Below are 21,717 nucleotides of genomic sequence, written 5' to 3'. Positions count from 1 at the left end.
TTGCAGTGGTAAAGGCGATGTGCCAACAAATCGGGTCGTCAGCAATGAATACAAAGAGAGGAAAGGGGGGTTGGAAGAGAAGAGAGGATGGGTGGGGCTACACAACCAAAGTGGCAGAACAATTAAATGCTTTTGGCAGAAGTCCAATTGACCTGCGTATCCACATTGCCTTTGATGCAACAGAATAATAGCTTTATGTTCAATTAAACTGGCCCCAATTTCACACATAAGTGAATTTCTGGGTAAATTGAGATGAGAATATCATTCTTACATACTGTGTGGTGACATGCTTTTGACAGCTTTGGTGCTGTGTGGAGTGATTTTGCTAATATAAAATGTGTGCCATTGGCACAATGAAGGGTGAGAGAATAGAATAGTATTGATGCAGAAGTTGAAACAAAGTGGAGGTCCAAACTTCGCAAAGCAAAATTTTCAAGATCACGTCTGCTGGTTTTTAGCCTAGTATTTGAATGAAGGCATTTATTTATTTGTTTCGATCCATCCATCCATTTTCTACAAGAGTCAAATCATTATCTTGCCCAATCCTTGTATTCATTGTACCCTCGGTCAGAACATTACACTTGACTTCACACAGTTTTGACGAAGATGCTTGAGACTTGCCTGAAAGCAGATTTAGGAGTGGACGAATTTTAGAGCCTTGACCTCATTGCATCGAAAACCCCTCGGATGGACAAGAACATAGATTGTGAACCGGGCCCTCATTTTCAACATCGGTGACCTCTGAACTAAACAAACATGCTTGACAGTCTTCTCAAAAGATTGGAAGTTGATATAACTGCAAAGGGCGTACTCCATATGTCCCTCTATTTTTGCTTCCTGTAGTTTCAATGGCCAGGTGTCTTTTTGGTCATGCAGTGTATGGAAGTTAACTTTCTGTACATGTTGTTATTCATAGCAGTCATGTTGTTTGCCATTACGAAAACAATGGAGGAAAGACGTCCACGCTCAATGTTTCTAAACAATATCTAACTTATTGAGTGTGTCATGACTGCGTAATGTCCCTGATGATGAATTATACTGTATCAGTGGGCTGTGTCTCGAACATTCAAACAAGGGTGGCCCATTGGGAATTAAAGGTACAAAATGGAATACTCTGCATCAGTTCATCCTCTTCCCTGGTTATGGTGAGTAACCGTTCTGTACCGTGCTTTCGCTGGGCAAGTGAGGCTTACAAATCATCTGAGTTGAAGGTGCTCGGTGCAAGGTTTTACTGCCTGTCTTCTGTGAATGGCTCCCTGAAGGCCCCAATGATAATAGCTCACAGCCGTACCCTTCACGGAGCCTGACATTTAGCACACCCCTACAGCAGAGTGGAATGGCATATCAACTTGCCCAATGGGCTGTCATATCAACTCATCCACCGCTTTCTGGCCATAACATGGGCAGAGGATGAAATGCAATGCTGCTAGCAGGAACTTGCTTGTTGAGGTTCACTCACTTTGGAATTACAACATAAACTTTTGTAAGATCGAAGTCAGCAGGCGCTGTGTACCGTGTGATATATTCGGAAAGTTTCTTAAATGCAATTTCGATGAGACGTGACAATTCCTGAGAAGAAACGCTACTGATATCAACTTCAAAATAAAAGCGCACCAAGGCACTGATGTCCATATACTATTTAGTTTAGTTTATTTTGGAGTTCTTACCGCTTTGGGATGCGTTATTGTCATGCATAGCATGAACATTTGTTGCTGCGTTTAGCTTGACTCCTTCTTCCTGACCGTGTACATTAAAATAAGTGAAGAAAAAAAAAATGCCTTGAGCATATTTTTTTAACCGAGGCACCCAAATTACTCAAGCACTCGTTTCAGCCCTAAAATGTTCAAATAGCATCTTTGAGAGACGCGTACATGTACGACATGACGAGAAAGTGCTCCATTAAAAAGCGATACATGTGAATCTGACACGCTCGGTTTGAGCTGCGCGGCTACCCTAATGCTGATCTAATGTTCTTGCTGTGAAAGCCTGCTCTAGTCTACTGTACATCTGCAGCACAACCCGGGAATATATGTACTAGTCTGTCTGTTGATTGCCACAAAAATTGACCGAAGTCAGCCAAAGGATAATACGATGGATGAATATGACAATGAAGTGCTAAAACAGCAACTGCTGGACTAATGAGCAAATAACAGTGGTTGAGCTACATTACCAACATGGTGTCAAGTGGGAGAAATAGTAACTCAGCTCACGCTTCCTGATAATACCTGGTTTTGCAAACGGAAAATCATCAATTGTAAATAGAGTCACGTTGAGGAGCTGAGTAGGTACCGTGCAACGCAAAAGGGATAAGAGCTTTAATAAGATGCCTTAAAACCAGCGCACTGGCCCTAGAAATTATTTGTCACTGTATTGAAACCTTCAGTTGAGTATTTTCCGCCAGGATTGCAACCAACTAAACCAGAACAGGTATGAGATTTTTGAAGTATGCAAGCTGTTTGGAAAATGCAAAAAAGAAAAAAAAACAAGACAGAAAGGAGTTATTCATCCAGCCAACCATCCATCATAACTGGCGCTACGGTGAAGCCAATTTCAACAAAGCTTCTAAGCTGATTGAGGCAGACCAAATCTGTTTCACCAGCTTACATTCCTTCAAAATAGCCATCTCACTTCCAATATCACGGGCTTTTACTGTTCCCCATTCCCCTGGCTCAGGCTGAGAGTTAGCAAGGCTTAGCTGGATGAAACACTCCACCAGGCTGGTTCTCCCCTGGAACAAACCTGATATCTCCATAGAACAGCATCTCTCCACATCACTGCACTTTGCTGTTTAACATACTCATCCTAATACCCTTTTGTCTATTTTCCTACTTTGTATGATTGCGCTCATAACACACAAACCGTTACGATTTCTGAATCGTTTGTGAAGTTTGGACACTGGGGCCACAATATGCTGTGTACATCACACAAAACACTGTAAAACTGAATAGCTTCAATTCACATTGGACAGATAAGAGGCACATTCTATGAAACGGGTGCAGTATGTTTCCAGAAACAGATGGCAGTGGCTGTCATCTTCTCTCATCATGTGTAAGCAGGCGATCGAATGTGCGATTGTGTCTCATGTATTTGTATGCGCTAAAACGAAGAACATTATTACACCTTTTACTATATGCGTACTCTCCTCCCTGGCTCCTTTCTGACAGTCTCTCCCACACACTTTCTGTCATTTTTGCCACAGCAGCAAATATCCTGTTGGCCCGAGCTGCGGGCTGCCGGTGCTGGCCTATCTAGCCCTGGGATCGATTCAGCTCCAAGTCGAGGCCTACCATTCATCTCAGAGCCATAAAATGTGATTAGTGCTGACTACAGCACTGCGGGGAGATGGGCTGATTGGCCTGTTAGGCTCAGATAGGGCGTGTTGGACACTCCGCAGGAAGACAAGGCGCAACAGTATGCTTAGGATTCATCCTAATTTTGCCTTTTTCTGGACCCCAATCTATTTGATTTTCTGTCGTTTGCATCGTCCTCACTCACTCACTGCTCTCTTTGTTCTTGCACTGCTCCTTTGCATTGTCTCGGCTTTTGTTATCTAAGGCTGACAAGATTATCCGTGAAAAATGATATCACAAAAGTCAGGATTTATTGCCAATGTTTCCAGTTTTACCTTCGTCTTATCCAACAAAGTCATATTTAAATAGCACACCCCACCATGCCCCCTCCCCGAGCTTTGTTAACTGTCATTGCATACAGTGTATCTCTGTGCCATGTGACCACCTCTGTCCACCAATCGCAAAGCTCGCAGTTTGCCACTGGCACAATCACCCTGGGAGACTGACAAGAACTGATGCACGAAAAAGAAGATTGCCTCAATTCAATAGGGGGGGGGGGGGTTGGAGGGGAGGGGGGCACTTTTTTTGTACACAACCAACTGATGGATGTTGGGAGTAAAGTTTAATTTGACAGTTTGTACGATTGATCTTAAATTAAGCTGCATTCAATTATGTGGCATTTGTTTTGTTACTGATGTGCTTCCCAATGATGACTCCCAAACCATATTGCATCGCGAAAATAACTGAATGAGCTTGATTTAAGATTGCCCGTTTTTAATTTGATTCAGCTATTTCAAAGTACTTACTGGTAAATATGTGTATTCACCTGCAAAACTCTCAGAATGACAGAATCTGAATAGTAAAGTCTTAAGTATGTATATGGAGTTCAAATGTTATGTGTGAATAAAAATTGGCACCAAACGTGGTACACTGATAAGACTTTCTAACTGTGGCGTTTTATTTGATTACATTTCATTCAACTATGGAAAAACATGTTTTGTCATGTCATGTTTTGTCTCCTGAAGAATGTCTGGAATTCCTCTCTTTACCGTTTGACCGAATCCCTTGAGTGCCTTTCAAAACAGAGAACACTGACCTGTGTCTCTCGGACATTTTCCACGGTGAAGTTGAACCAGACGCGGAATCGGGGATTGCAGGTGTCGGGCCGGATGAAGAGGTCAAACTCAAATTCACTGATATAGTCAACACGGCCAAGGTTCCCTGCAAAAGCATAAGAGTTTACATGAGCGGGGATCATTTCTTCTGTACAGTAATCCTTCGTTTATCGCGGGGGTTACGTTCCAAAAAGAGACCGTGATCAGTGAAATCTGTGAGGAAGTCATCTTTATTTTGTTTCCAAGTATTAGATATACAATAGAATACTGTAGGCAGATCGACAAGTCGATCACACCAAAACAATGCCCGCAGTGGGCAATTAAGCATGAGAAAAGCCACGTGACACAAAAGGCTTCAACCACCCATGTCGGACATATTACATAATAACCACATAAAAAAGCCAGATGATGAGTGGAAGTATAATTAATCCAATGGGAACTATTTCCACACTTCTAATTCTCATAGCTGTCTACAAGATGACAGGGTGGTCGATGACTACATGATGGACGTTCTAAAGATAAGCTTCATCTCTGTCCACTGATTTATATCTAGTCTGGCTATACAACATGGAACATGTGTGCTGAAGATACTCATGTGGCACAGGCAGCAGTGATGAGTTGTCTACATTACTTTGTGCTCTTTGTGTTTTCATTAATACATTGAATTTTTGATGTCTTGTAATCTTAGGGATCATTTATTGGGCCATCACTGTGGTATGGTAACCTTGTTGCTTTTTATACTTTGCTGGTGTTAAGTGCTACTCTTTACTTCTCCGAGTATAGGAATTGTTGTTGATCATCCACAAGCTTCAAGACTGGCAAAAATAGATTTTGGATCTCACGTCCACATATGCTCACAAATTGTCCCCCGTCACGAGGTTTGCAGGTAGTCGAAGCACACATTGATGAGCAGATCACATGAACGTGATAAAAGCCAGATGGGCTAAGTACCACAGTGTCTAACAATATCTCACTCCAGCTGCCACAGGACGGATTTAATCCACTAGTCTGCTTGCGTCACGCATTCTGAGGATACAAGGGCACAGACAGAAGTGCACCCCTTACTTCATAAATGTACGATGAAAACAAACATATTTTATAAATATGATGCTATGTCATAGCCACAACAGGAAATCAGCAAGACTGTAAATTCTAATGAGGAAGGGCTGTTTTTTTTCCCACATTTAAAGCTCATTCCCCGACATCTTCCACCGTTAGCACTAATGGTAAGTGATTGGCAACTTATCCCAGCGCACAGGCCAGGAAAACAACCCTCTCCGCAGCATCTTTGACTAATCAGGGAGTAGCTGCATGGCATGGATGCTGACATATAAAACTAATGTACTGCACTTCATAAATTAATTCATCCAAAACTTTTCTCCAGTCAGGTACTGCCTGCATATACAAAATAAATGGGAACAATACACTACTGAGAGAAGGGCAGAAGGGATATAACTGACGTAGCACAATGAACCTGGATGCGACTTGAATCAGACGAGAAGAAAGCTTTGTCTGTCTCAACGGTATGTTGTAGACAACCGAAAAAGTTAGTTTCACACATGCTTTAGACTTTGGGTGTTCTACTATATATTATTTTCCATTCCGACTTGTTTTTCATTCTCTGGTTACAACAATAAGCCAGGGGATGGGCTTTTGGCCCATTTGGCAATTCCACCCAATCCCAAGCAATTTAAAGAAATTAAAGTCATAACATGAACCGTGCCCCGCTGCAGTACCTTTGCAAATCTCATCAACCATCTTTCATCACAATTCATAGAGTAAACACAGGTAAGTGCAATTAATAAGAGGATATCAATAATGGCCAACAAATAACATCCTGTCCAGCCAGGTCTTCACTCAACTTCAATGCACTTCATACATACGCAGGGGAATTTATAGAACATTCAAAACTTAAAACCACTGGAAAATATCAACATTCCCAAGTTTTTTAGGGTGACATATTGTATAACGTAGCAGACTGAGAAATAAGAGACAAATTTAACTCAACTGTAAAATAGATGATTTTTAAAATGATCCATTTATCAGAGGAGCCTGTTTGTGCAGCTTGTACTAGATCCAGAGGTCCAGGTTTCAATGCATCTTATGAGGCATGTGTCAGAAAGTCATACTCTCTATAAGTTGCCTCAATGCACTCCTAATAAGAGCCCATCAAAAGCCCTACATCTCTTAATGCCCCGTGCAATTTAATTTGCAGGGGTGGTCTTACATACTACACACAAACACTCCGTTTCTGCTTGTGGACACTTGAGTATAGGATAGCAATAGACAGCAGCCATGCACTGCTGGGTTATTGAGTCCAGAGCTGGAGGGCCTGACATGAGAGATGGCTGCAGCCTCAAAGCCCGAATTACACGTTGAGGCCATGAAGCAGCAAGGATATGACAGATCATTGATCCCAGTTTTAATTTTATGGTGGCTACCTCCACATTCAAACACTTTGGTGGGCTAGTGGCCTGGCCATTTAAATCAATGTCATGTCATTTAGTATCAAGCTAACACCAACTGCTTTTGCGGCTGCCCTTTCAGGGTAATTAATACACATTGACTTGGATTAAAACAAAAAAACCCAAATATATATATATATATATATATATATATATATATATATATATATATATATATATATAGCTGCTGGTGAAAAACATTCGGTGCAAAGTAAAATAAAATGTTAGTATGAATTTGGGTGCTGAAAGACTGAGGTCAGAACAAAGAATTTCTGGTCCTTGAGAACCAGTATCATTCCTCTTCATCGTCTTTTCATTCGCGTCTTGACAGGCTGCGTTAAACACAAGTCTTTATCCTTGAGAGGACAGTAGGAAATGTACAAAATTTAATTTGGCTCAAATGAGCAGCTTGGCCCTGGCAGGCTTCTAAATTATACAGTAACTCGCTCTGAAAAACAATGAAAACCTTTGTCCTTTTTTTCTCACTATCCAGCTCGCCACACAATCTCTGAAAAATGTATAAGAGAAACATAATTTGAGAATATTATTCATCAACCACATAAAAACAGGGTTTAAAAACACAATAAAATTGATTGCGATGGTCCACGACGAATATTTAGTCAAATCTCTGGTACGTCATTATGCATTATCACAAGGAGCAACAAGCATGCAACTATGCATATGGTGTGTGTGTGTGAGAGAGAAATTCATGTGAAGAGGGAGCAGAAGAACCTGGCTAATGTAATCCCATTACGGAGGTACAAGAGGGAGCAGTCACAGTACTCAGCCCACACAATGGGCCGGCCTGCAGCCTGTAGCCATCCAATGGATGAATGCTTTCTGCCATGCAGATGGATCATCACACAGCAGCAGCAGCAGCAGCAGCAGTCCCGCATGCCCAAGGCCTGAGGTGGAACTCACTCGCACGGCCGGCCATTACAGTTGTAATAGGCAGTTGTTTCCAAATTAAATGGACTGTGTGGTTAGTGTTACTTCCTTACTAGACATTCCACCTGTCATGTCCGGAACCTTTTATTATAGCATATAATTTATTCCACAAGTGGGCTATTAACTGCTTCATGTTGACTAGAAAATACACAGTAAATGTCCTTTTTTTTTGCATTACGAGTTAACAGCATACCGTAGTCTAACAATGTATCTCCACTTAAGTGGACCTGGCGAAAACAAGAGCACACCCATCCAAACAGCAGGTCTGAGATTAAAAGAGTGCTGTACTGCTGAGGGACTGTAGCCAGGCACCTTTTTAAACCCATTTTTGCTGTGTTCAATTTCATTATCGGAAAAAATATCCGTTCCCGCCTTCAGCTCCTTTGCTGTGTGGGCAGGACTCCTGGACACAGACGAAGGGGGCTGATAAAGACAGAATTGATTCCAGCCAGCAGCCTTAGTGTCAGGGTTTAGTTTAGTCCTGCAGCTAAACGGCTGTTTTTTTCCCCTCTGTCTGTCTCTTTCTCTCTTGCCTGCTCGTCTGAAGGCAAGTTGTCACTGAGGCAACATCAATCTCCCGCCTCATGATTTCTTAAAGCCTGCCTTCTCCCTTGATGCCTTATCACTTCATCTGCAGGCGAGATTAAAGAGGTCACCTTCCAAGTTTCTGCAAACTAACCATCTAACAGGTTTACTCAATTACAGTACAGATTTTAAGTACCGGTCAGGTTGGGGTTGCTCATCGACAATGTTTTTCAAATAACTATTGTAAGACTCATTAGGGTCAAAGGTAAGCGGATCATATCCTGTCTCGTTGAACGCCAAATGAATATATATTTGCAATGCGGTTCAGAGTGATTGATATTTAAGTTATCGGTGTATTTCGGTATTGTACAGCCAACAAGAGCAAAAGCAAACAGATGCTCTGTCATTTCTATGTGAAACAGACTCTGACATGACATCTCCTTTAGCCACATGCATAATATGAGTGTTTGCAAATGTGGAAAAATGTTGGAAGAATCACAATGCAGTTTGCTTCAAAAACAGGATAAGAGTGTGTGATAAAATGGGACAATAGGAATGAAAGTCATTTTGCTATGAGTCCACCCATGCTCCAGTGAGCTTCTCGTTTCAAAATAGATGAAGAAAGCTGGGCCCGAGGACAGCAGTGAGATATGCAGGCAACCCGTACATATCTGATGATGTAAAGGCCTGCCTTCACATTCTGAAGAGAGCGCAATTTTCAAGCTAGCCTTTTCTAATTGTATTTTTTTTTCCTTCCAAAAGGCCCTACAGCTAAACTGGTGTGATCCATCTGAAGTGGCCAGTGTAGTAATGGGTCATAGTGATGTGCTCATATTGGTAATGGCTTAATTGTGTTATCAATCTCATCCAGACGGTGCTTTAGCCCCACAGCTCTGGCCCTGCGACTGTCAAACGCCATGCATTCGTACGGGGAGAGACCGCCCTCCTTACTTTCATCTGTTTCACAAGCTTACAATGGTGGGTTAGCTGTAAGTTTGTACCAAGTAATTTGTTTCATGCCAGCGTTTGACAAGTTCATGAAGTTGAACCTTAAGGGACTGAAGACAGGCACGCCGCAAAGGTGACTCTCCCCAGTTATCATCTCTTATTCCAAGATCCCTCCCCCATATTCATTTTTCCTTCCCTTTGTTATATCTTGGAGCAACCACATACTTCCTCTCCTCCTGCTTAGTCGTTTAAGAAGAAGCTGCTGAGATAAAAGTGGAGGGACCCGAGGAGTGCTTGGCAAGCCCAAGGTAAGGGGAAGGTCAACAGGCCTACTTAGGAGACCTGTTATCATCTGGCTACCATGTTATCAGAGAGCCTGCAGTAGTGTTTATTTACAGTTATTGCTCCCTCTGGGTGTACACTTCAATGCCTGGAGCTGATTGCTCTGTAATGAGTTCAGGAAAACTGGGAACCGATGCGGCAAGAGAAACAAGAGACGCAAGAAATCACAGGCCAATCATCAGTAGGTCAGATTGGGGGGAGCAAAGAGAAACTGGCCACATGTTATGTAAAGATGAGATGAATGAATCTAGTCGTGATAACATCAATCTGAGTCACTATATTCCCCCAAATGTTGAGCCTTTACCACAGCACTAGTGTGTATGGGCAGCATGTTGAAGAGAGTCTGTGTCGCTCTCATTGGAGTGCTGAAGATCAAAACACACATTTCTCTATGAAAGCAGCATGTTTTATTGTTAGCATTACATTCGCATCGCATTTATAGCCAATTCTAGTTGCACCCACGGCCTCACAAAAAAAAAAAAAAAAACCTGCAAACCGGTGATATTTAGAGTTATACTAACACTCTATTACAAATATGGTGGGGGTTTTTTTTTGTTATTATTTGTCAGTGCGAGGCCACAGGGGTGCGTCGAGGAGGAGGATGCCCGTGGGTATGCGACAAATGATCGACTCCTCACGCTTCCTGTCTGATTGATCATTTACCTTCGGCGCCTTGGTTTCTTGCATATCAAATAGAGGCTAAAGATAGGGGCCAGATCATACAGTCATGAGAATGTAAAATATTACAATACCTTGTTTTCTTCACTTTCTTTCCCTTTAATTGAACCAAGCATTCAAAATAAATAAGACACATATGATGTAGCATATCTATTGTCAGGTCATAATGTATATAATTTGATTGATTTATAGTAAACTCACTCTTTCATTGTTTGAATTCCAAATTGGTCAGACATCTTTTTGAATTGTGTGCCATTTGGTAAAAGCCATATAAAAGGACTTGAGCAGAACAGACCGACTCGTGTGTAAGCAGCGTAGTTGTAGCTTGCAGTCAGTCCACACTTGTGTGAGCACTGTATGTGAAGTGTGAGTTGGAGTTTCAGAAATTATTTTATAATATATCAAACAGGGTTTACGACACAACCACAACCTCGACAATATTGTTGAGTAATAAATGGCTTGACCAAGTTCCTATCAGGCAGGCACTATGCTAGGAGAACATTTTCCAACATCTATTCATTATACACAGGGGATTTATGAAGTGTCAAAAATGTGGCCAGATTATTTTCCATCCCTGTGTTATTTTAATACAGTTGAATCTCGTTACAATGCATCTCAAGGGACATAACGAATTTGTACATTATAACGGCAGTCGTTTCCAACAAAATGGCCGGCAAATTAGATGTATAATACAGTATGAATGTTTATAGATGTAAAAACATGAACAAGCAATACAGTATAAACATGTCAATTACAAATGTGTGTATACAGTATGAAGAAAAAAAAAAGATTTTTTGGGACATGAGAGAAAAAAACTGTACTTCATCTTTGAAAACATTGAAATTGGGAATATGTAACGTGAACGTCACAGGAGTGAAAACGTAAACTGGGTATGTTGAAAAGAGATTCGACTGTATAGTGAAGCAACTCAGAATAAACATTTCATTGTGGAACTTTGAATTAATGTTATTTAAGTATGGAACCAAGTACTTAAATCATGGCGGTGCCAGATACCAATCCAAAAACTTGAGAAGGGTAAACACTTTTTGAGAAAGTCGAGCAAACTTTAGTTTTATTATTAATTTACTGTTGGCTAAAATATACTATAAAAGAAAATCCAAGCAATGACAAACTAATCCCTTTTTATACCAACGGATATAGACGATTATGAGACATAATTAAGTACTTCAATTTAGATATTCTTCGGCAGTTAGAGCCACGAGAATTTTGCCCGTCATGGTTGGAAGTCCATAATGTGAAGAAAAAAAAAAGAATAATCAAATACAATCAACCTTCGTGTCGTGTAAATGTTACTAAAGCGACATGTGTGAGAGCATTTTCACCATCAACTTTTTTGCAACTCTTCCAGCAACAAATCACATCTGGATAGATCACAAATAAACATTTGATTTGATGACTGGTAATGTCCATTTAAAACTGACCGCTAACATTTGCAAAGATAAGGTGCTGGTTGGGTCAACTGTGTGTTGCTCCAGGCAGTGCCATCAACAAATAATTTACATGACACTGTGGTTGCGTGTGCTCTTTTCTGGCAGATGAGGTCTCTGAGTGCCACAGAGCCAATGTGTTTACTCAACGATTAGACATGGCACAATACAACAGTTCGAAATGTCAGGAAGGATTATTGCACTGTTTCATTTGCTTTTATTCCGTTTTTCCTGCCATCGGCCTGATAAAAAGAAGTAAAAGCAAGCCTGCCTTCCTAAAACCCCATGTGAAACAGTAAAATGCATCTTTCATGATTTACATGAGCTCAAATGAAAAAAAATGGCAATCCTGATGTTGATGAATTGAATTGTCTTGCAAGTTTGATATAGTCTTTGCAAATCAAAACAGTTAGGTTGATAAATAAAACATTATATTGATTGAAGACTGTAAAACTAATCTTGTTGACATTCAACGTCTATTTCTCACTTCATCTGTTGCAAAAGCCACTATTATTGCATTAGTCTTCCTTTTTGCACGTAAGCTACGCCCAGCCAAATGGATATGATAAGAAATAATGGTCAGTAACAATAAGGGAAATAAATCAACACCGTATGCCTGAAGGCAGATCTAAAAATACTGTAGATAGCAAAAAAAAAAAACTGTGATCAGTGTTAACACTAAGGAGCAACAAATGGCCAATAACAAGCATCAATCAAAAATGATGGTTTTGCCCACAAGCCTAATTCATCTCAAATGTGTCTTTATAGAATTCCCCTGGTTTAAAAAGGAAGAGAGTGAAGGAAGAAACTGTAAAAAGCAAAGAGCGGAGAGGAAATGTACTCGTTTGAGCAGTGAAGCTTCCCTGCCACCGCCAAGGAGACAGAGCAACCGAGAGTGCCACTCAATACATCACATGTCAGGAGCACGCCCTCACATTCAGATGAATTGGATCTTTGTTTGGAAAGCCCTCAAGAGTCGGCGCAACGTCAGGTCACTGAGCTACAGGTGCATATTCATCCATCCACTCATTATCCGAGCCGCTTAATCCTCACCAGCTTTGCCATTTCATCCACGTGTACACATGAAATTATAAACGTGGTTCGGTATTGCATTTTCTGTATTTCTATTCGGCAGCACATGGTCAGTGGCTCTGTCTCAATCGCTTATAACCCGGGAAATGATTTTTCACCTGTATGAAAGCTTCTGTACACTTGTGACCGGCTATAATTGACGATGTTGGCGCATCATGCAACCACTGGCGAGAGTCGGAGACTCATGAAATCTGGCGGAACCTCACAATGCTGTGTTCCACCAGAGATGCGAACAACCATCAAAGGATTAACTCTGTATGCATGTGTAGATTTTTGGATTCTCATTTGCGAAACGGATTCCAAAAGAAGGAGCAGCCTTGTCAATCATCGGTGTGAAGAGAAGAACAACGTGACAAGAAGACACTGGAAGTAACATTAAAGAAGCAAATTTACATTCAACGCAATCACCATGAGGTAAACAATGTTAAGATGGTGTTTTTGTGTGTGGAAAACTTTTTTTTAAACACTTCTGTGACAATTATGAATGGTAAAAAGTATCAGTTCTTTACGCTGCATTCTGAGCCAGGAATCAGATGCATAATTTTTTTATACAGCACTCAAGTTAAAACTGAATATTTTGTTCTTTTTACGTGTTAATCTTAAAGAGGGAACTTGCAGTTAAGAAAATCTTTTTTTTTTAAATCATATTTGTCAAAGCTGTCAGAATAAACCTGACAGTAATACAACAGGAAAATGATCTGTGTGAATTATTCTCCCTAGTTGGCCCCATCTTGTTCCTCTAATTTGATTTTTAAGAAAATACTGCATCCGAGGACATAAGGCACAATCAAGGTCGTGCCATTCATTTACAGTACATGTGTAACCGGACCAGGAAAAACAACTTACTGTCCTCTATTGTAATTACACACAATCTGTGAAATGATAAACACCTGAAGAGTTCTTTCACTAAATCTTCCTTTATCAAAGGGTGGAACAAAACTCTCCGCACCACATGATGCATTAAATGTTGCCCACTTGGCATCCATTGCTGCATGGTCATCCTGGAAGAGGAACACCCCCCCCCCCAACCTCCCCATCTGTGATCCCTTCTCAATGTGAAGTGTAGATCAGGGGTTGTCGCTAATATTTGCCAACTTTAGATTTGCGCAGCCCTCTGAGACTATTTTTGAAGGTCGATACAAATAAACTTGACTTGTCTTTCCATGTTTCTGTGATTATAACAGAAAACAATTGACATATATTTCATCCCAAAACAGAGTCAAACTAAGTGTGTCATTTGAACAATGACAGTACTAAACAGTCGTGTAACCAAAACAGACTTGTTGATGCTGCAACAGAAGAAGTTATTTTGATATGAATGTTTTAGATTCCGACGCAAGGAAGATAGGGATGCACTCTTCTTTATCTCTTGGTGTGTGGATTCTGAGATTTCCGTACATGAGTGACAAATGATTGGCACGTATATTATAAATATTAATGCACAGCATGCTGCGTGCGTGGCAGTAACAACCACCCACACTCCAAAAACCAAGCTTTGTAAAAAAGAAATAACTTTACAATGTTCATACAATTACTCCATTCCTCTGTCAATTGTCATTAGAATTAAGAACAGCTCGGTTAATTTTCACGAAAATCTGATGAAGGGATGTAGCATGAGCTATGAGAGAATCCATTATGTTTTGGGTGAGAATGTGTTCAGTACAATTTTCTCAGTGAGTGATTTAAAGAATGCAATTATACAGGTTTTACAACTTGGACAAGTAAATCTATTTTCGGTGTCTCAATAGGCCCGGATTTGTTATTGAAGCGCAGCATGAAAAAAAAAAAAACTAGCGTGTGCATATCTGTTCCCCATTCGGCCGTATAAGTTAGATTCTATTGAGCGAATCGATTGTAAAAACAGATGAGTCTATGTGATGTGCCAATCAATGGGGCCCCACTAAACATTTGTCATCCCTGGGGAATTTCTTTGACCAAACAAGTCACTGACAGCATGCCGCAGTTAGACTAATCAGCGAGTGTTTAATTACATCTGCACAGTCCAGAGGTGCAGGAAAACAATAACCCTGTTCTGTCAGTGTCATCCTTTGTTAAAACAGATGGCCCTTTAGTCAGCAACATTGAGAGGAGGCATTCACAAAAAAGAATTCGAGACTTAGACGAAAATGTACACAGCTTGAGCGCACAGGGAAACAAATGTGACAAGTCAAGATAAGAATGTCATTTGGCATTCGCTCGAAAAATAATGAAGGTTTTCATATCACTTTAAGGAATCTTTGCATCGTGACACAATGGCCATACGCGTCACAATAGACCAAGACGTTATAGTTGCTGATTAACTGAATTTATTTGCCGCTTTGCATTTTCTTAAGTGCCGTATATAAATATTGATCTGGGCCAGGAAATTTGCATTTGTATGTTGGGCGCCTAAAAATATGCACAAACTATTGTCAAGTTAAAGACCGCAGTTATGATTATCATATATTTGCAATGCTATCTAAAGAGGCATTTCATGCCTTCAAAATGACCTGTTGGTTGAGACACCCACAATATGTAAATGAGTCGTCCATCAGTGGCTTGATCAGCATATGGATGACAACAATGTGAATTTAGCCTCGTCTAAATGTAAATTGGGTTTCATACCTTTGGCAAACAGCTTAAATGACAAGTGTCTAAACATTGGAGGTAATTTAGATTTGAAACCAACTCTAAATGAGATCTGCACATTATGAAATGAACATGCGATGTACTCGGTGGTCGCAGAAGTAATCCTAAATTTGCGATAAGTTTGAGAGGAAAAGAGAATTATTGGACATGTTTTCAACACATGCAATAAAAAGGCACGGTTTTAAATCAATGAAGAAAAAAAATGTAAAAACGGATGCACCGAGAATTCGGTACATCAATATTTTAACTCGACGGGACATGGCGAAGACATGGATTTATTCTGAAGGCCGGTCAAGACCAAGAATGCACAGACCACTTCAAGAGAGACACAGAATATAATAAAGTGATGAACATGATTTTCAGCAACTGCTTATTTTCACGGGAGCTGGAGCTTATTCCAGCCGACTGTGGGCCAGTAGCAAGAAGAAAGTAGTCACTAGTCAATCGAGGAGCACATAAAGACCACTGTTCAGTATACTTATTCAGCCTGTTGTTCTCTATTTTATTTTTATTTTATATTGCCTTTCAAAATGACATGCATGTTTTTGGTGTTGGATTTTATCAAATAAATTTTCCCCAAAAATGCGACTTATACTCCAGTGCGACTTATTTATGTTTTTTTTCTTCTTAATTGTGCATTTTCTGGTTGGTGTGATTTATGATCCGGAGCGACATGTATTCCGAAAAATACGGTAGCTTTTCTTTAATTCGATAGTTATCTTTGTGATGTTTATTTGTGATATGTTGTCTCTGTTTATGTTTTTGTTACCAGTGTTTGGTGTTTATATGCGTTTCTATATATTTTTTAGGATTTTTTTTTGTATTTTGAGGGGTAGCCAACCCCCCCCTCATTTTTCATGTTATTTTTAAATCAAGACTCGCATTAAAAGAAAATGACAAAATCAGTTTAATAAAATATAAGTGACCCCTTTCATTTGATACGAGCTAGACAAAAATCAACTCCTCCCCCATTCTAACTTCAGTGATGCATTTACCGGAGAGATATTAATATCAATTCAATAAATCATTCAGGAGATGCATCCGGAGCCGTAGACATTATGTATGTTAGCTGATCTCAATGTGGGAGCTCGATGCCCATTAATCAATGTAAAAGCTCCTTTAATGTGCCCTTTTTGGAAAGGAAAAGCAATGATAATGCTGATGTAAATCATTTCTCCATACACATGTATTATATACAGTATGTATCGGGTTTGAGTTACCACAACTGTATCAGCTATAGTATGTCATTGGCAACTATCAGTGACCCGTTTACAGATAGTCAATATAACTGTTTTATCTCCTGGCTAAGGGGAGCATGATAAATGCAAAAGTAGTATACGTGTATATGACAACTCTACAAACAGGAAATGTCAGAGCACATAAGTACAACACATTTAATCAAAAGAGCTTGTGGGATGGGACCTGGAGGTTGCGCAAATAGGATTGTGCTAATATGTGTGAATATTTTTTTTTAATGAAATAAAGACCTCACTGTCAGCTCTTGTTTGAATAGGCAACCAATTCAGTGAGGCAAACATTTGACAAGTGCAGTCAAATATATTAGATAAGCATGTAATGATTGTTCACCTGCATTATGTGGAACAGGCTCGCAGTGTGCTGCAATGTTTTGATGTTGATGATGAATGTTTAAAGGGGAAGTGAACCCCAAATTCTGTAATTATTAATAACTGCCACACTTTAGAATGTAATACTCGCACATAGGCAACTTAGAATTTTGATTTCATGTGAAAGCGTGAATGAAGGAAATATGTCTTGCTTGTGTTTATGCATGTTTTATGTTACTGGGCAAGGGACTACTAATGTACAGTAACTTAGCTAGATGCTAAATTTGGCACAATTACACAGCTGTGACACCGGTGTTCATCAATGTGCATTGTCCCTTTCAAATAAACAATGAAAATGAAATCCTTAACATTACAAGTCTAAAAACTGCATTCTGAATATATTGCATTTGTGGAGTATGAGTTAAGCAGTCACCCGTTATTAGCCATCACAGGGAGTGGTCATTTTGCTAGTTTCTGTCAAATGAAAAGGACATCACAGTTGCTCAGGGCTCAGGTAACAACCAATCACGGCTCACATATTTTCTAAAGCTACAGTAGAAACAAGTTAAAAACTACAAAACTATTCATACACGCTTAACTTAATTGATAAAAAGAGGAGAGCATATTAAGAGTTGTGGCTCGACATCCATGTTAGCAGTCCATCGACCAGATTTTGATGAAACTGGCATCAAAACATGATTCGGTCAAAGGTGGGTCAAAGTGGCAGTTAAGTCACACATAAATATCAGCCATACTCACTATAAAATGTCACATTCTTTCATAGCTGTGTCAGTTTGTGAGCAACAACAAACAGCACCATGTATATGAGAAGCTAACCAAGTAATATTCAAGTATACGGGATCATAGTACTCACCACTCTCGAAGCAAGCGTCAAAAACCAGATGCCCTTTTCTTGGAGATCCTGAATACCCCGGTGGGCTCACTGTCAGTTTGTTGACATTGCCCACCAAGGCCTCCTCGCCTCCACCTTCGTTACCTACACATGCATTATAGAAGAAAACATATGTTGTAAATGGGTGTAAAGATTTCAGAAATCAAAAGCATAGTATTATAACAACTTAAAGCCTTAATTTTTAATTTAAAGTATACTGTATTGTGAAATCACAAGCAGGATTGCCTGATTAATATTGTATATCAAAATGGATTTCAACGTTTGATATAAACAGTAGAGCCGGGTTATAGGACTGACTTACAATATACTCTCAGCGTGGTACCCGATATGAAATCCAATACAACGCCAAGAAAAGCATCAACATCATGATTGGAAATCAGTGTTTCCCATGTTTTGCTTGAGCAGCAAGGTCCTTGAAGCATGTAATGAGGGAAAATATCTTGGCCACTGTATTTCGGATGATTGGCCAGATGACAAAGATATTCACTGACAATGGAGGAAATTGTATGCAGAGGCAAACACGCTAGAGGAAACTCCATATGTGTTCCTCAGATGTCGAAGCCATATTGCACACCACAGTATACCGCGGCACCTTCTTAGGTCTATGAATAGACTAAATGTAGCATACAACAACGCTCTGTAGCTGCTTCTGTGGGTACCTCAATGGCACAGCGCAAGCAAACTCTTTTGTAGTCTGGGGTTACCTACTTTTAAGAAACTTGATGTATAGATTAATGCGCACTAGATACAACTCGAGTTTGTGGTGACAGTAACACAGAAGCAGCATTGAATAATTTCCAAAAAGATTTTTTTTAAATATCTTGAATCCCCGAGTGAGGGACAAAATATTGTTTCACAATTACCAACACCAGTTAGTTTCAAACTAGGGTTAGAAGACTGAAAATATTTCAAGTAAAAGATTGAGACTGAAGCTTGGATGAATCAGCAGAGCTGATCAGACTCCTCCAGACAGATAGCCAGTCCATACATCCGTATTCTAAACACTTCATTGAAGATCAGCTTCAAGGCTGAGCAACAGGTTACCTACTGTAAATATGTATCACTTTTTTACAGTGTACATTTTACGTCACTAACCATAGGTAACATATCTATAAAATATCTTATTATGGATATTGGTCAATCATTGCCATGGCAACATACATTCATATAATAATGAATGAATAACGAACTTAAGTTCGTGCTGTTCAATGTTTTATTATAATATGAAAAAAAGCATAAAACAAATAACTCATATTGACAAATAAAACATTCAATGAACAAAATGTCAAAACTTTTGGCTAATTTAGCAGTTGAACACAGTCGTGGCATTCGTTTTACAAAGGAAATCAAATATTCTTCAGAAAGTTCTTTGTAACTCGGTTGCATACGCTTCAATAAATGTGTGACACACTTTTGCCCATATCGACATATTAGTGTAATCATCACCTCGAACAACAATGTGTCAAACAGTGATTATATTAAACCTACATTAACATTTCAGAGCACAATGTAAGTGAGAATATCCACAAATAAGAGAACTGATACGTCAGCACTTATTATAAATAAAGGTTTGTTAATGTATCGGAGCTGTGAGAGGTTAACACGCGTTGTTTTCAACACTCTCCCTTTGCAGCAGCGTGAGGTCACTAAAGCGGACGAGAAACACAGCACTTGACACACGGAGCTAATTAAGGTATCAGCTAACCTAGCTGGGGCTGTCCATTGACCAGCACACCTGCTCTGGTGAATGGAATACCTATTACAAAGCAGAACGTATGCCAGTCCGTACCCGCTGTTTGTTTTTGAGGAATGAAACATGGCTAAAGAGGGTTGCAGCAATGCTAGCTTTCAGCATGCAGGTGACATCACTCTTGTTTACATCCGTGCGCCTGCTAGCTAAAAAAAAGGTTTAGCACGCTAATGTGAAGGCACGTCATGATGATCGATGAAACGCCCAGCGGAGCGTGGTCGCCCGCCGGGCCTTCTCTTTGGGAAACAGCACCGACGAGCGAGCGAGGTAAGGAGGCTAATATTTACGCACCAGTCTCGGCGTCTTTCACGGGGTTCTCCTCCATCTTCCGTTCCATTCTTGCACAGACGCGCTCCCTTTGTTGCCAAGGCAACGGAGCAGTCGGCAAAGGGAGGGAGGTTCCCATTAAATAGCAGTCAATTGTCACACAGTGCAAAGCTGAAAGCGCGACGTGTTTGGAAAAGTACTTCCCTTAAGGATAATAATGCTCTGCAGCTGGGTTGAGACGCCTAGGGAGGAAGGACCATGAAGGCAAAAAAATAAAACAGAAAACCGAGGCAACGTTATATTTTATTCAATCAAAAAATGAATGATAACGACATGCATTCCACAGTTAACTAAAATATAGTAAACTTGAAGTGCAATATTTTCAGAATGCTTAAAACACAACCAAGAGGGTAGGGTCAGTCCATAGCCACCCCTTAAGTCCGCATCTTGAGTGTTTGAAACCGGGCTTTCCACATATTAATTAATTAAACACTTTATATTGTCCGTCATTGAGTGTGAATGGTTGGCTGGCAACCATTCCAAACCACCCAAACAAAAAGATCCCATTCGTATTTTTACTGAAATGGTGATGGGCTTGACTCCGTTTTTTTTGGAAATTTAATTTAGTGTATTGTGAATTCTGTGCCTAAAGGGGAAGTTATATAAAAAATAGACACTGCTTCTATATTCATGCTAATGGTCACACCTCTATCATATTGCAGCCACACCTGCATTTTTAATCGGATTTTCAAAGAAAGTCAATCACTGCAGGTCACACACGGTGATTCTGAGTCATCCTGCAGATTGATTAAAGCTGGTGGTTTTCTCGACAATTGGCACATAGATGTCATCAAGGCCAATCAGGTCCGGTCCTATTCCTTTCCCATTACAAAGGCTGCACCTGATTAAGTACATCAAATGAGCAGGCACACAACTCCCGCAACAAATTGGCACACACACGCTGTTGCTAATTTTCAGTTTGTATAACTGGACCAAATGAATAGGACCGCGGACAGGGCAATGAAATGTGTGTGTGTGTGTGTGTGTGCGCGTGTGTGTGTGTGTGTGTGTGTGTGTGTGTGTGTGTGTGTGTGTGTGTGTGTGTGTGTATTTGATGACCTGCATCAACAAGCCACTGAGCAGATAGGTCAGACTGATTTCTTCTCAAATGACAGCATGAGAATACAGAACTGCCGGTGAAAAATTCTATTTAAAAAAAAAAACATGAGATTTGAATGACCGTCCTCTATGCTATGTCATTGTTTTTAACACTGTGCCAATTAAAGTGCTCTACGGTGTCACAGTCACTCATTTCACAAGAGGGGGATTGAAATTGAATTAAGGAGCATGAGCAGAATACATTAGATATGCTGCATGTTTCTCTTGTTTCTCTGCTCTTATCGAATAGCGGGACGACATTAGGGTGCTTGAGTTTACCATAATATCCTGACTTGTCTGCAGCAGATAAGGTGACTCTTGAGATCCCGACTGTAGCCTGATATTGTGCCTGAAACTCATATTGGAGAACTTCATGTACTGTATTTGAGTATGCATAACACAGCAGTCTACACCAGGTAGCTTTAATGATTCTTAGTGTTACCTATGTTATTAGAAGACACACAGTGTCTATTTTAACATACACACCATATTTCAATTAAGTGACACTCAGTGATGCACCGAGACCACACTGTCATAGAAAATAAATCTTTGAGTGTTGCATTTGTGTTTGTCCATCTGTCTGTT

General features: G+C 40.1%; 1 protein-coding gene and 1 long non-coding RNA gene across 2 annotated transcripts in view; one reads left to right on the top strand and one right to left on the bottom strand.

Annotated features, from left to right (window-relative positions):
• LOC127605435 (uncharacterized) overlaps window positions 1-4,450 on the top strand; it is a 36,035-nt gene extending 31,585 nt beyond the window's left edge. Inside the window, exon 3 of the long non-coding RNA XR_007963592.1 lies at window positions 3,200-4,450. This is a non-coding gene — a long non-coding RNA (uncharacterized LOC127605435). The remainder of the gene's footprint in view (window positions 1-3,199) is intronic.
• agbl4 (AGBL carboxypeptidase 4) overlaps window positions 1-20,186 on the bottom strand; it is a 267,276-nt gene extending 247,090 nt beyond the window's left edge. Inside the window, exons 1-3 of the mRNA XM_052072858.1 lie at window positions 19,999-20,186; window positions 17,919-18,041; window positions 4,387-4,511 (exon numbers count right to left, since the gene is read on the bottom strand). Coding sequence (XP_051928818.1) covers window positions 4,387-4,511; window positions 17,919-18,041; window positions 19,999-20,113 — 363 coding nt within the window. The 5' untranslated portion in view covers window positions 20,114-20,186. The remainder of the gene's footprint in view (window positions 1-4,386; window positions 4,512-17,918; window positions 18,042-19,998) is intronic.
• Window positions 20,187-21,717: the final 1,531 nt, after the last annotated feature.

This window comes from Hippocampus zosterae, chromosome 8 (genome assembly GCF_025434085.1).
Source record: "Hippocampus zosterae strain Florida chromosome 8, ASM2543408v3, whole genome shotgun sequence".
In the NCBI taxonomy this organism is placed as follows: Eukaryota; Metazoa; Chordata; class Actinopteri; order Syngnathiformes; family Syngnathidae; genus Hippocampus; species Hippocampus zosterae.
Note: the sequence above shows the minus strand (reverse complement) of the source record. Positions and strands in the feature narration are given on the sequence as shown.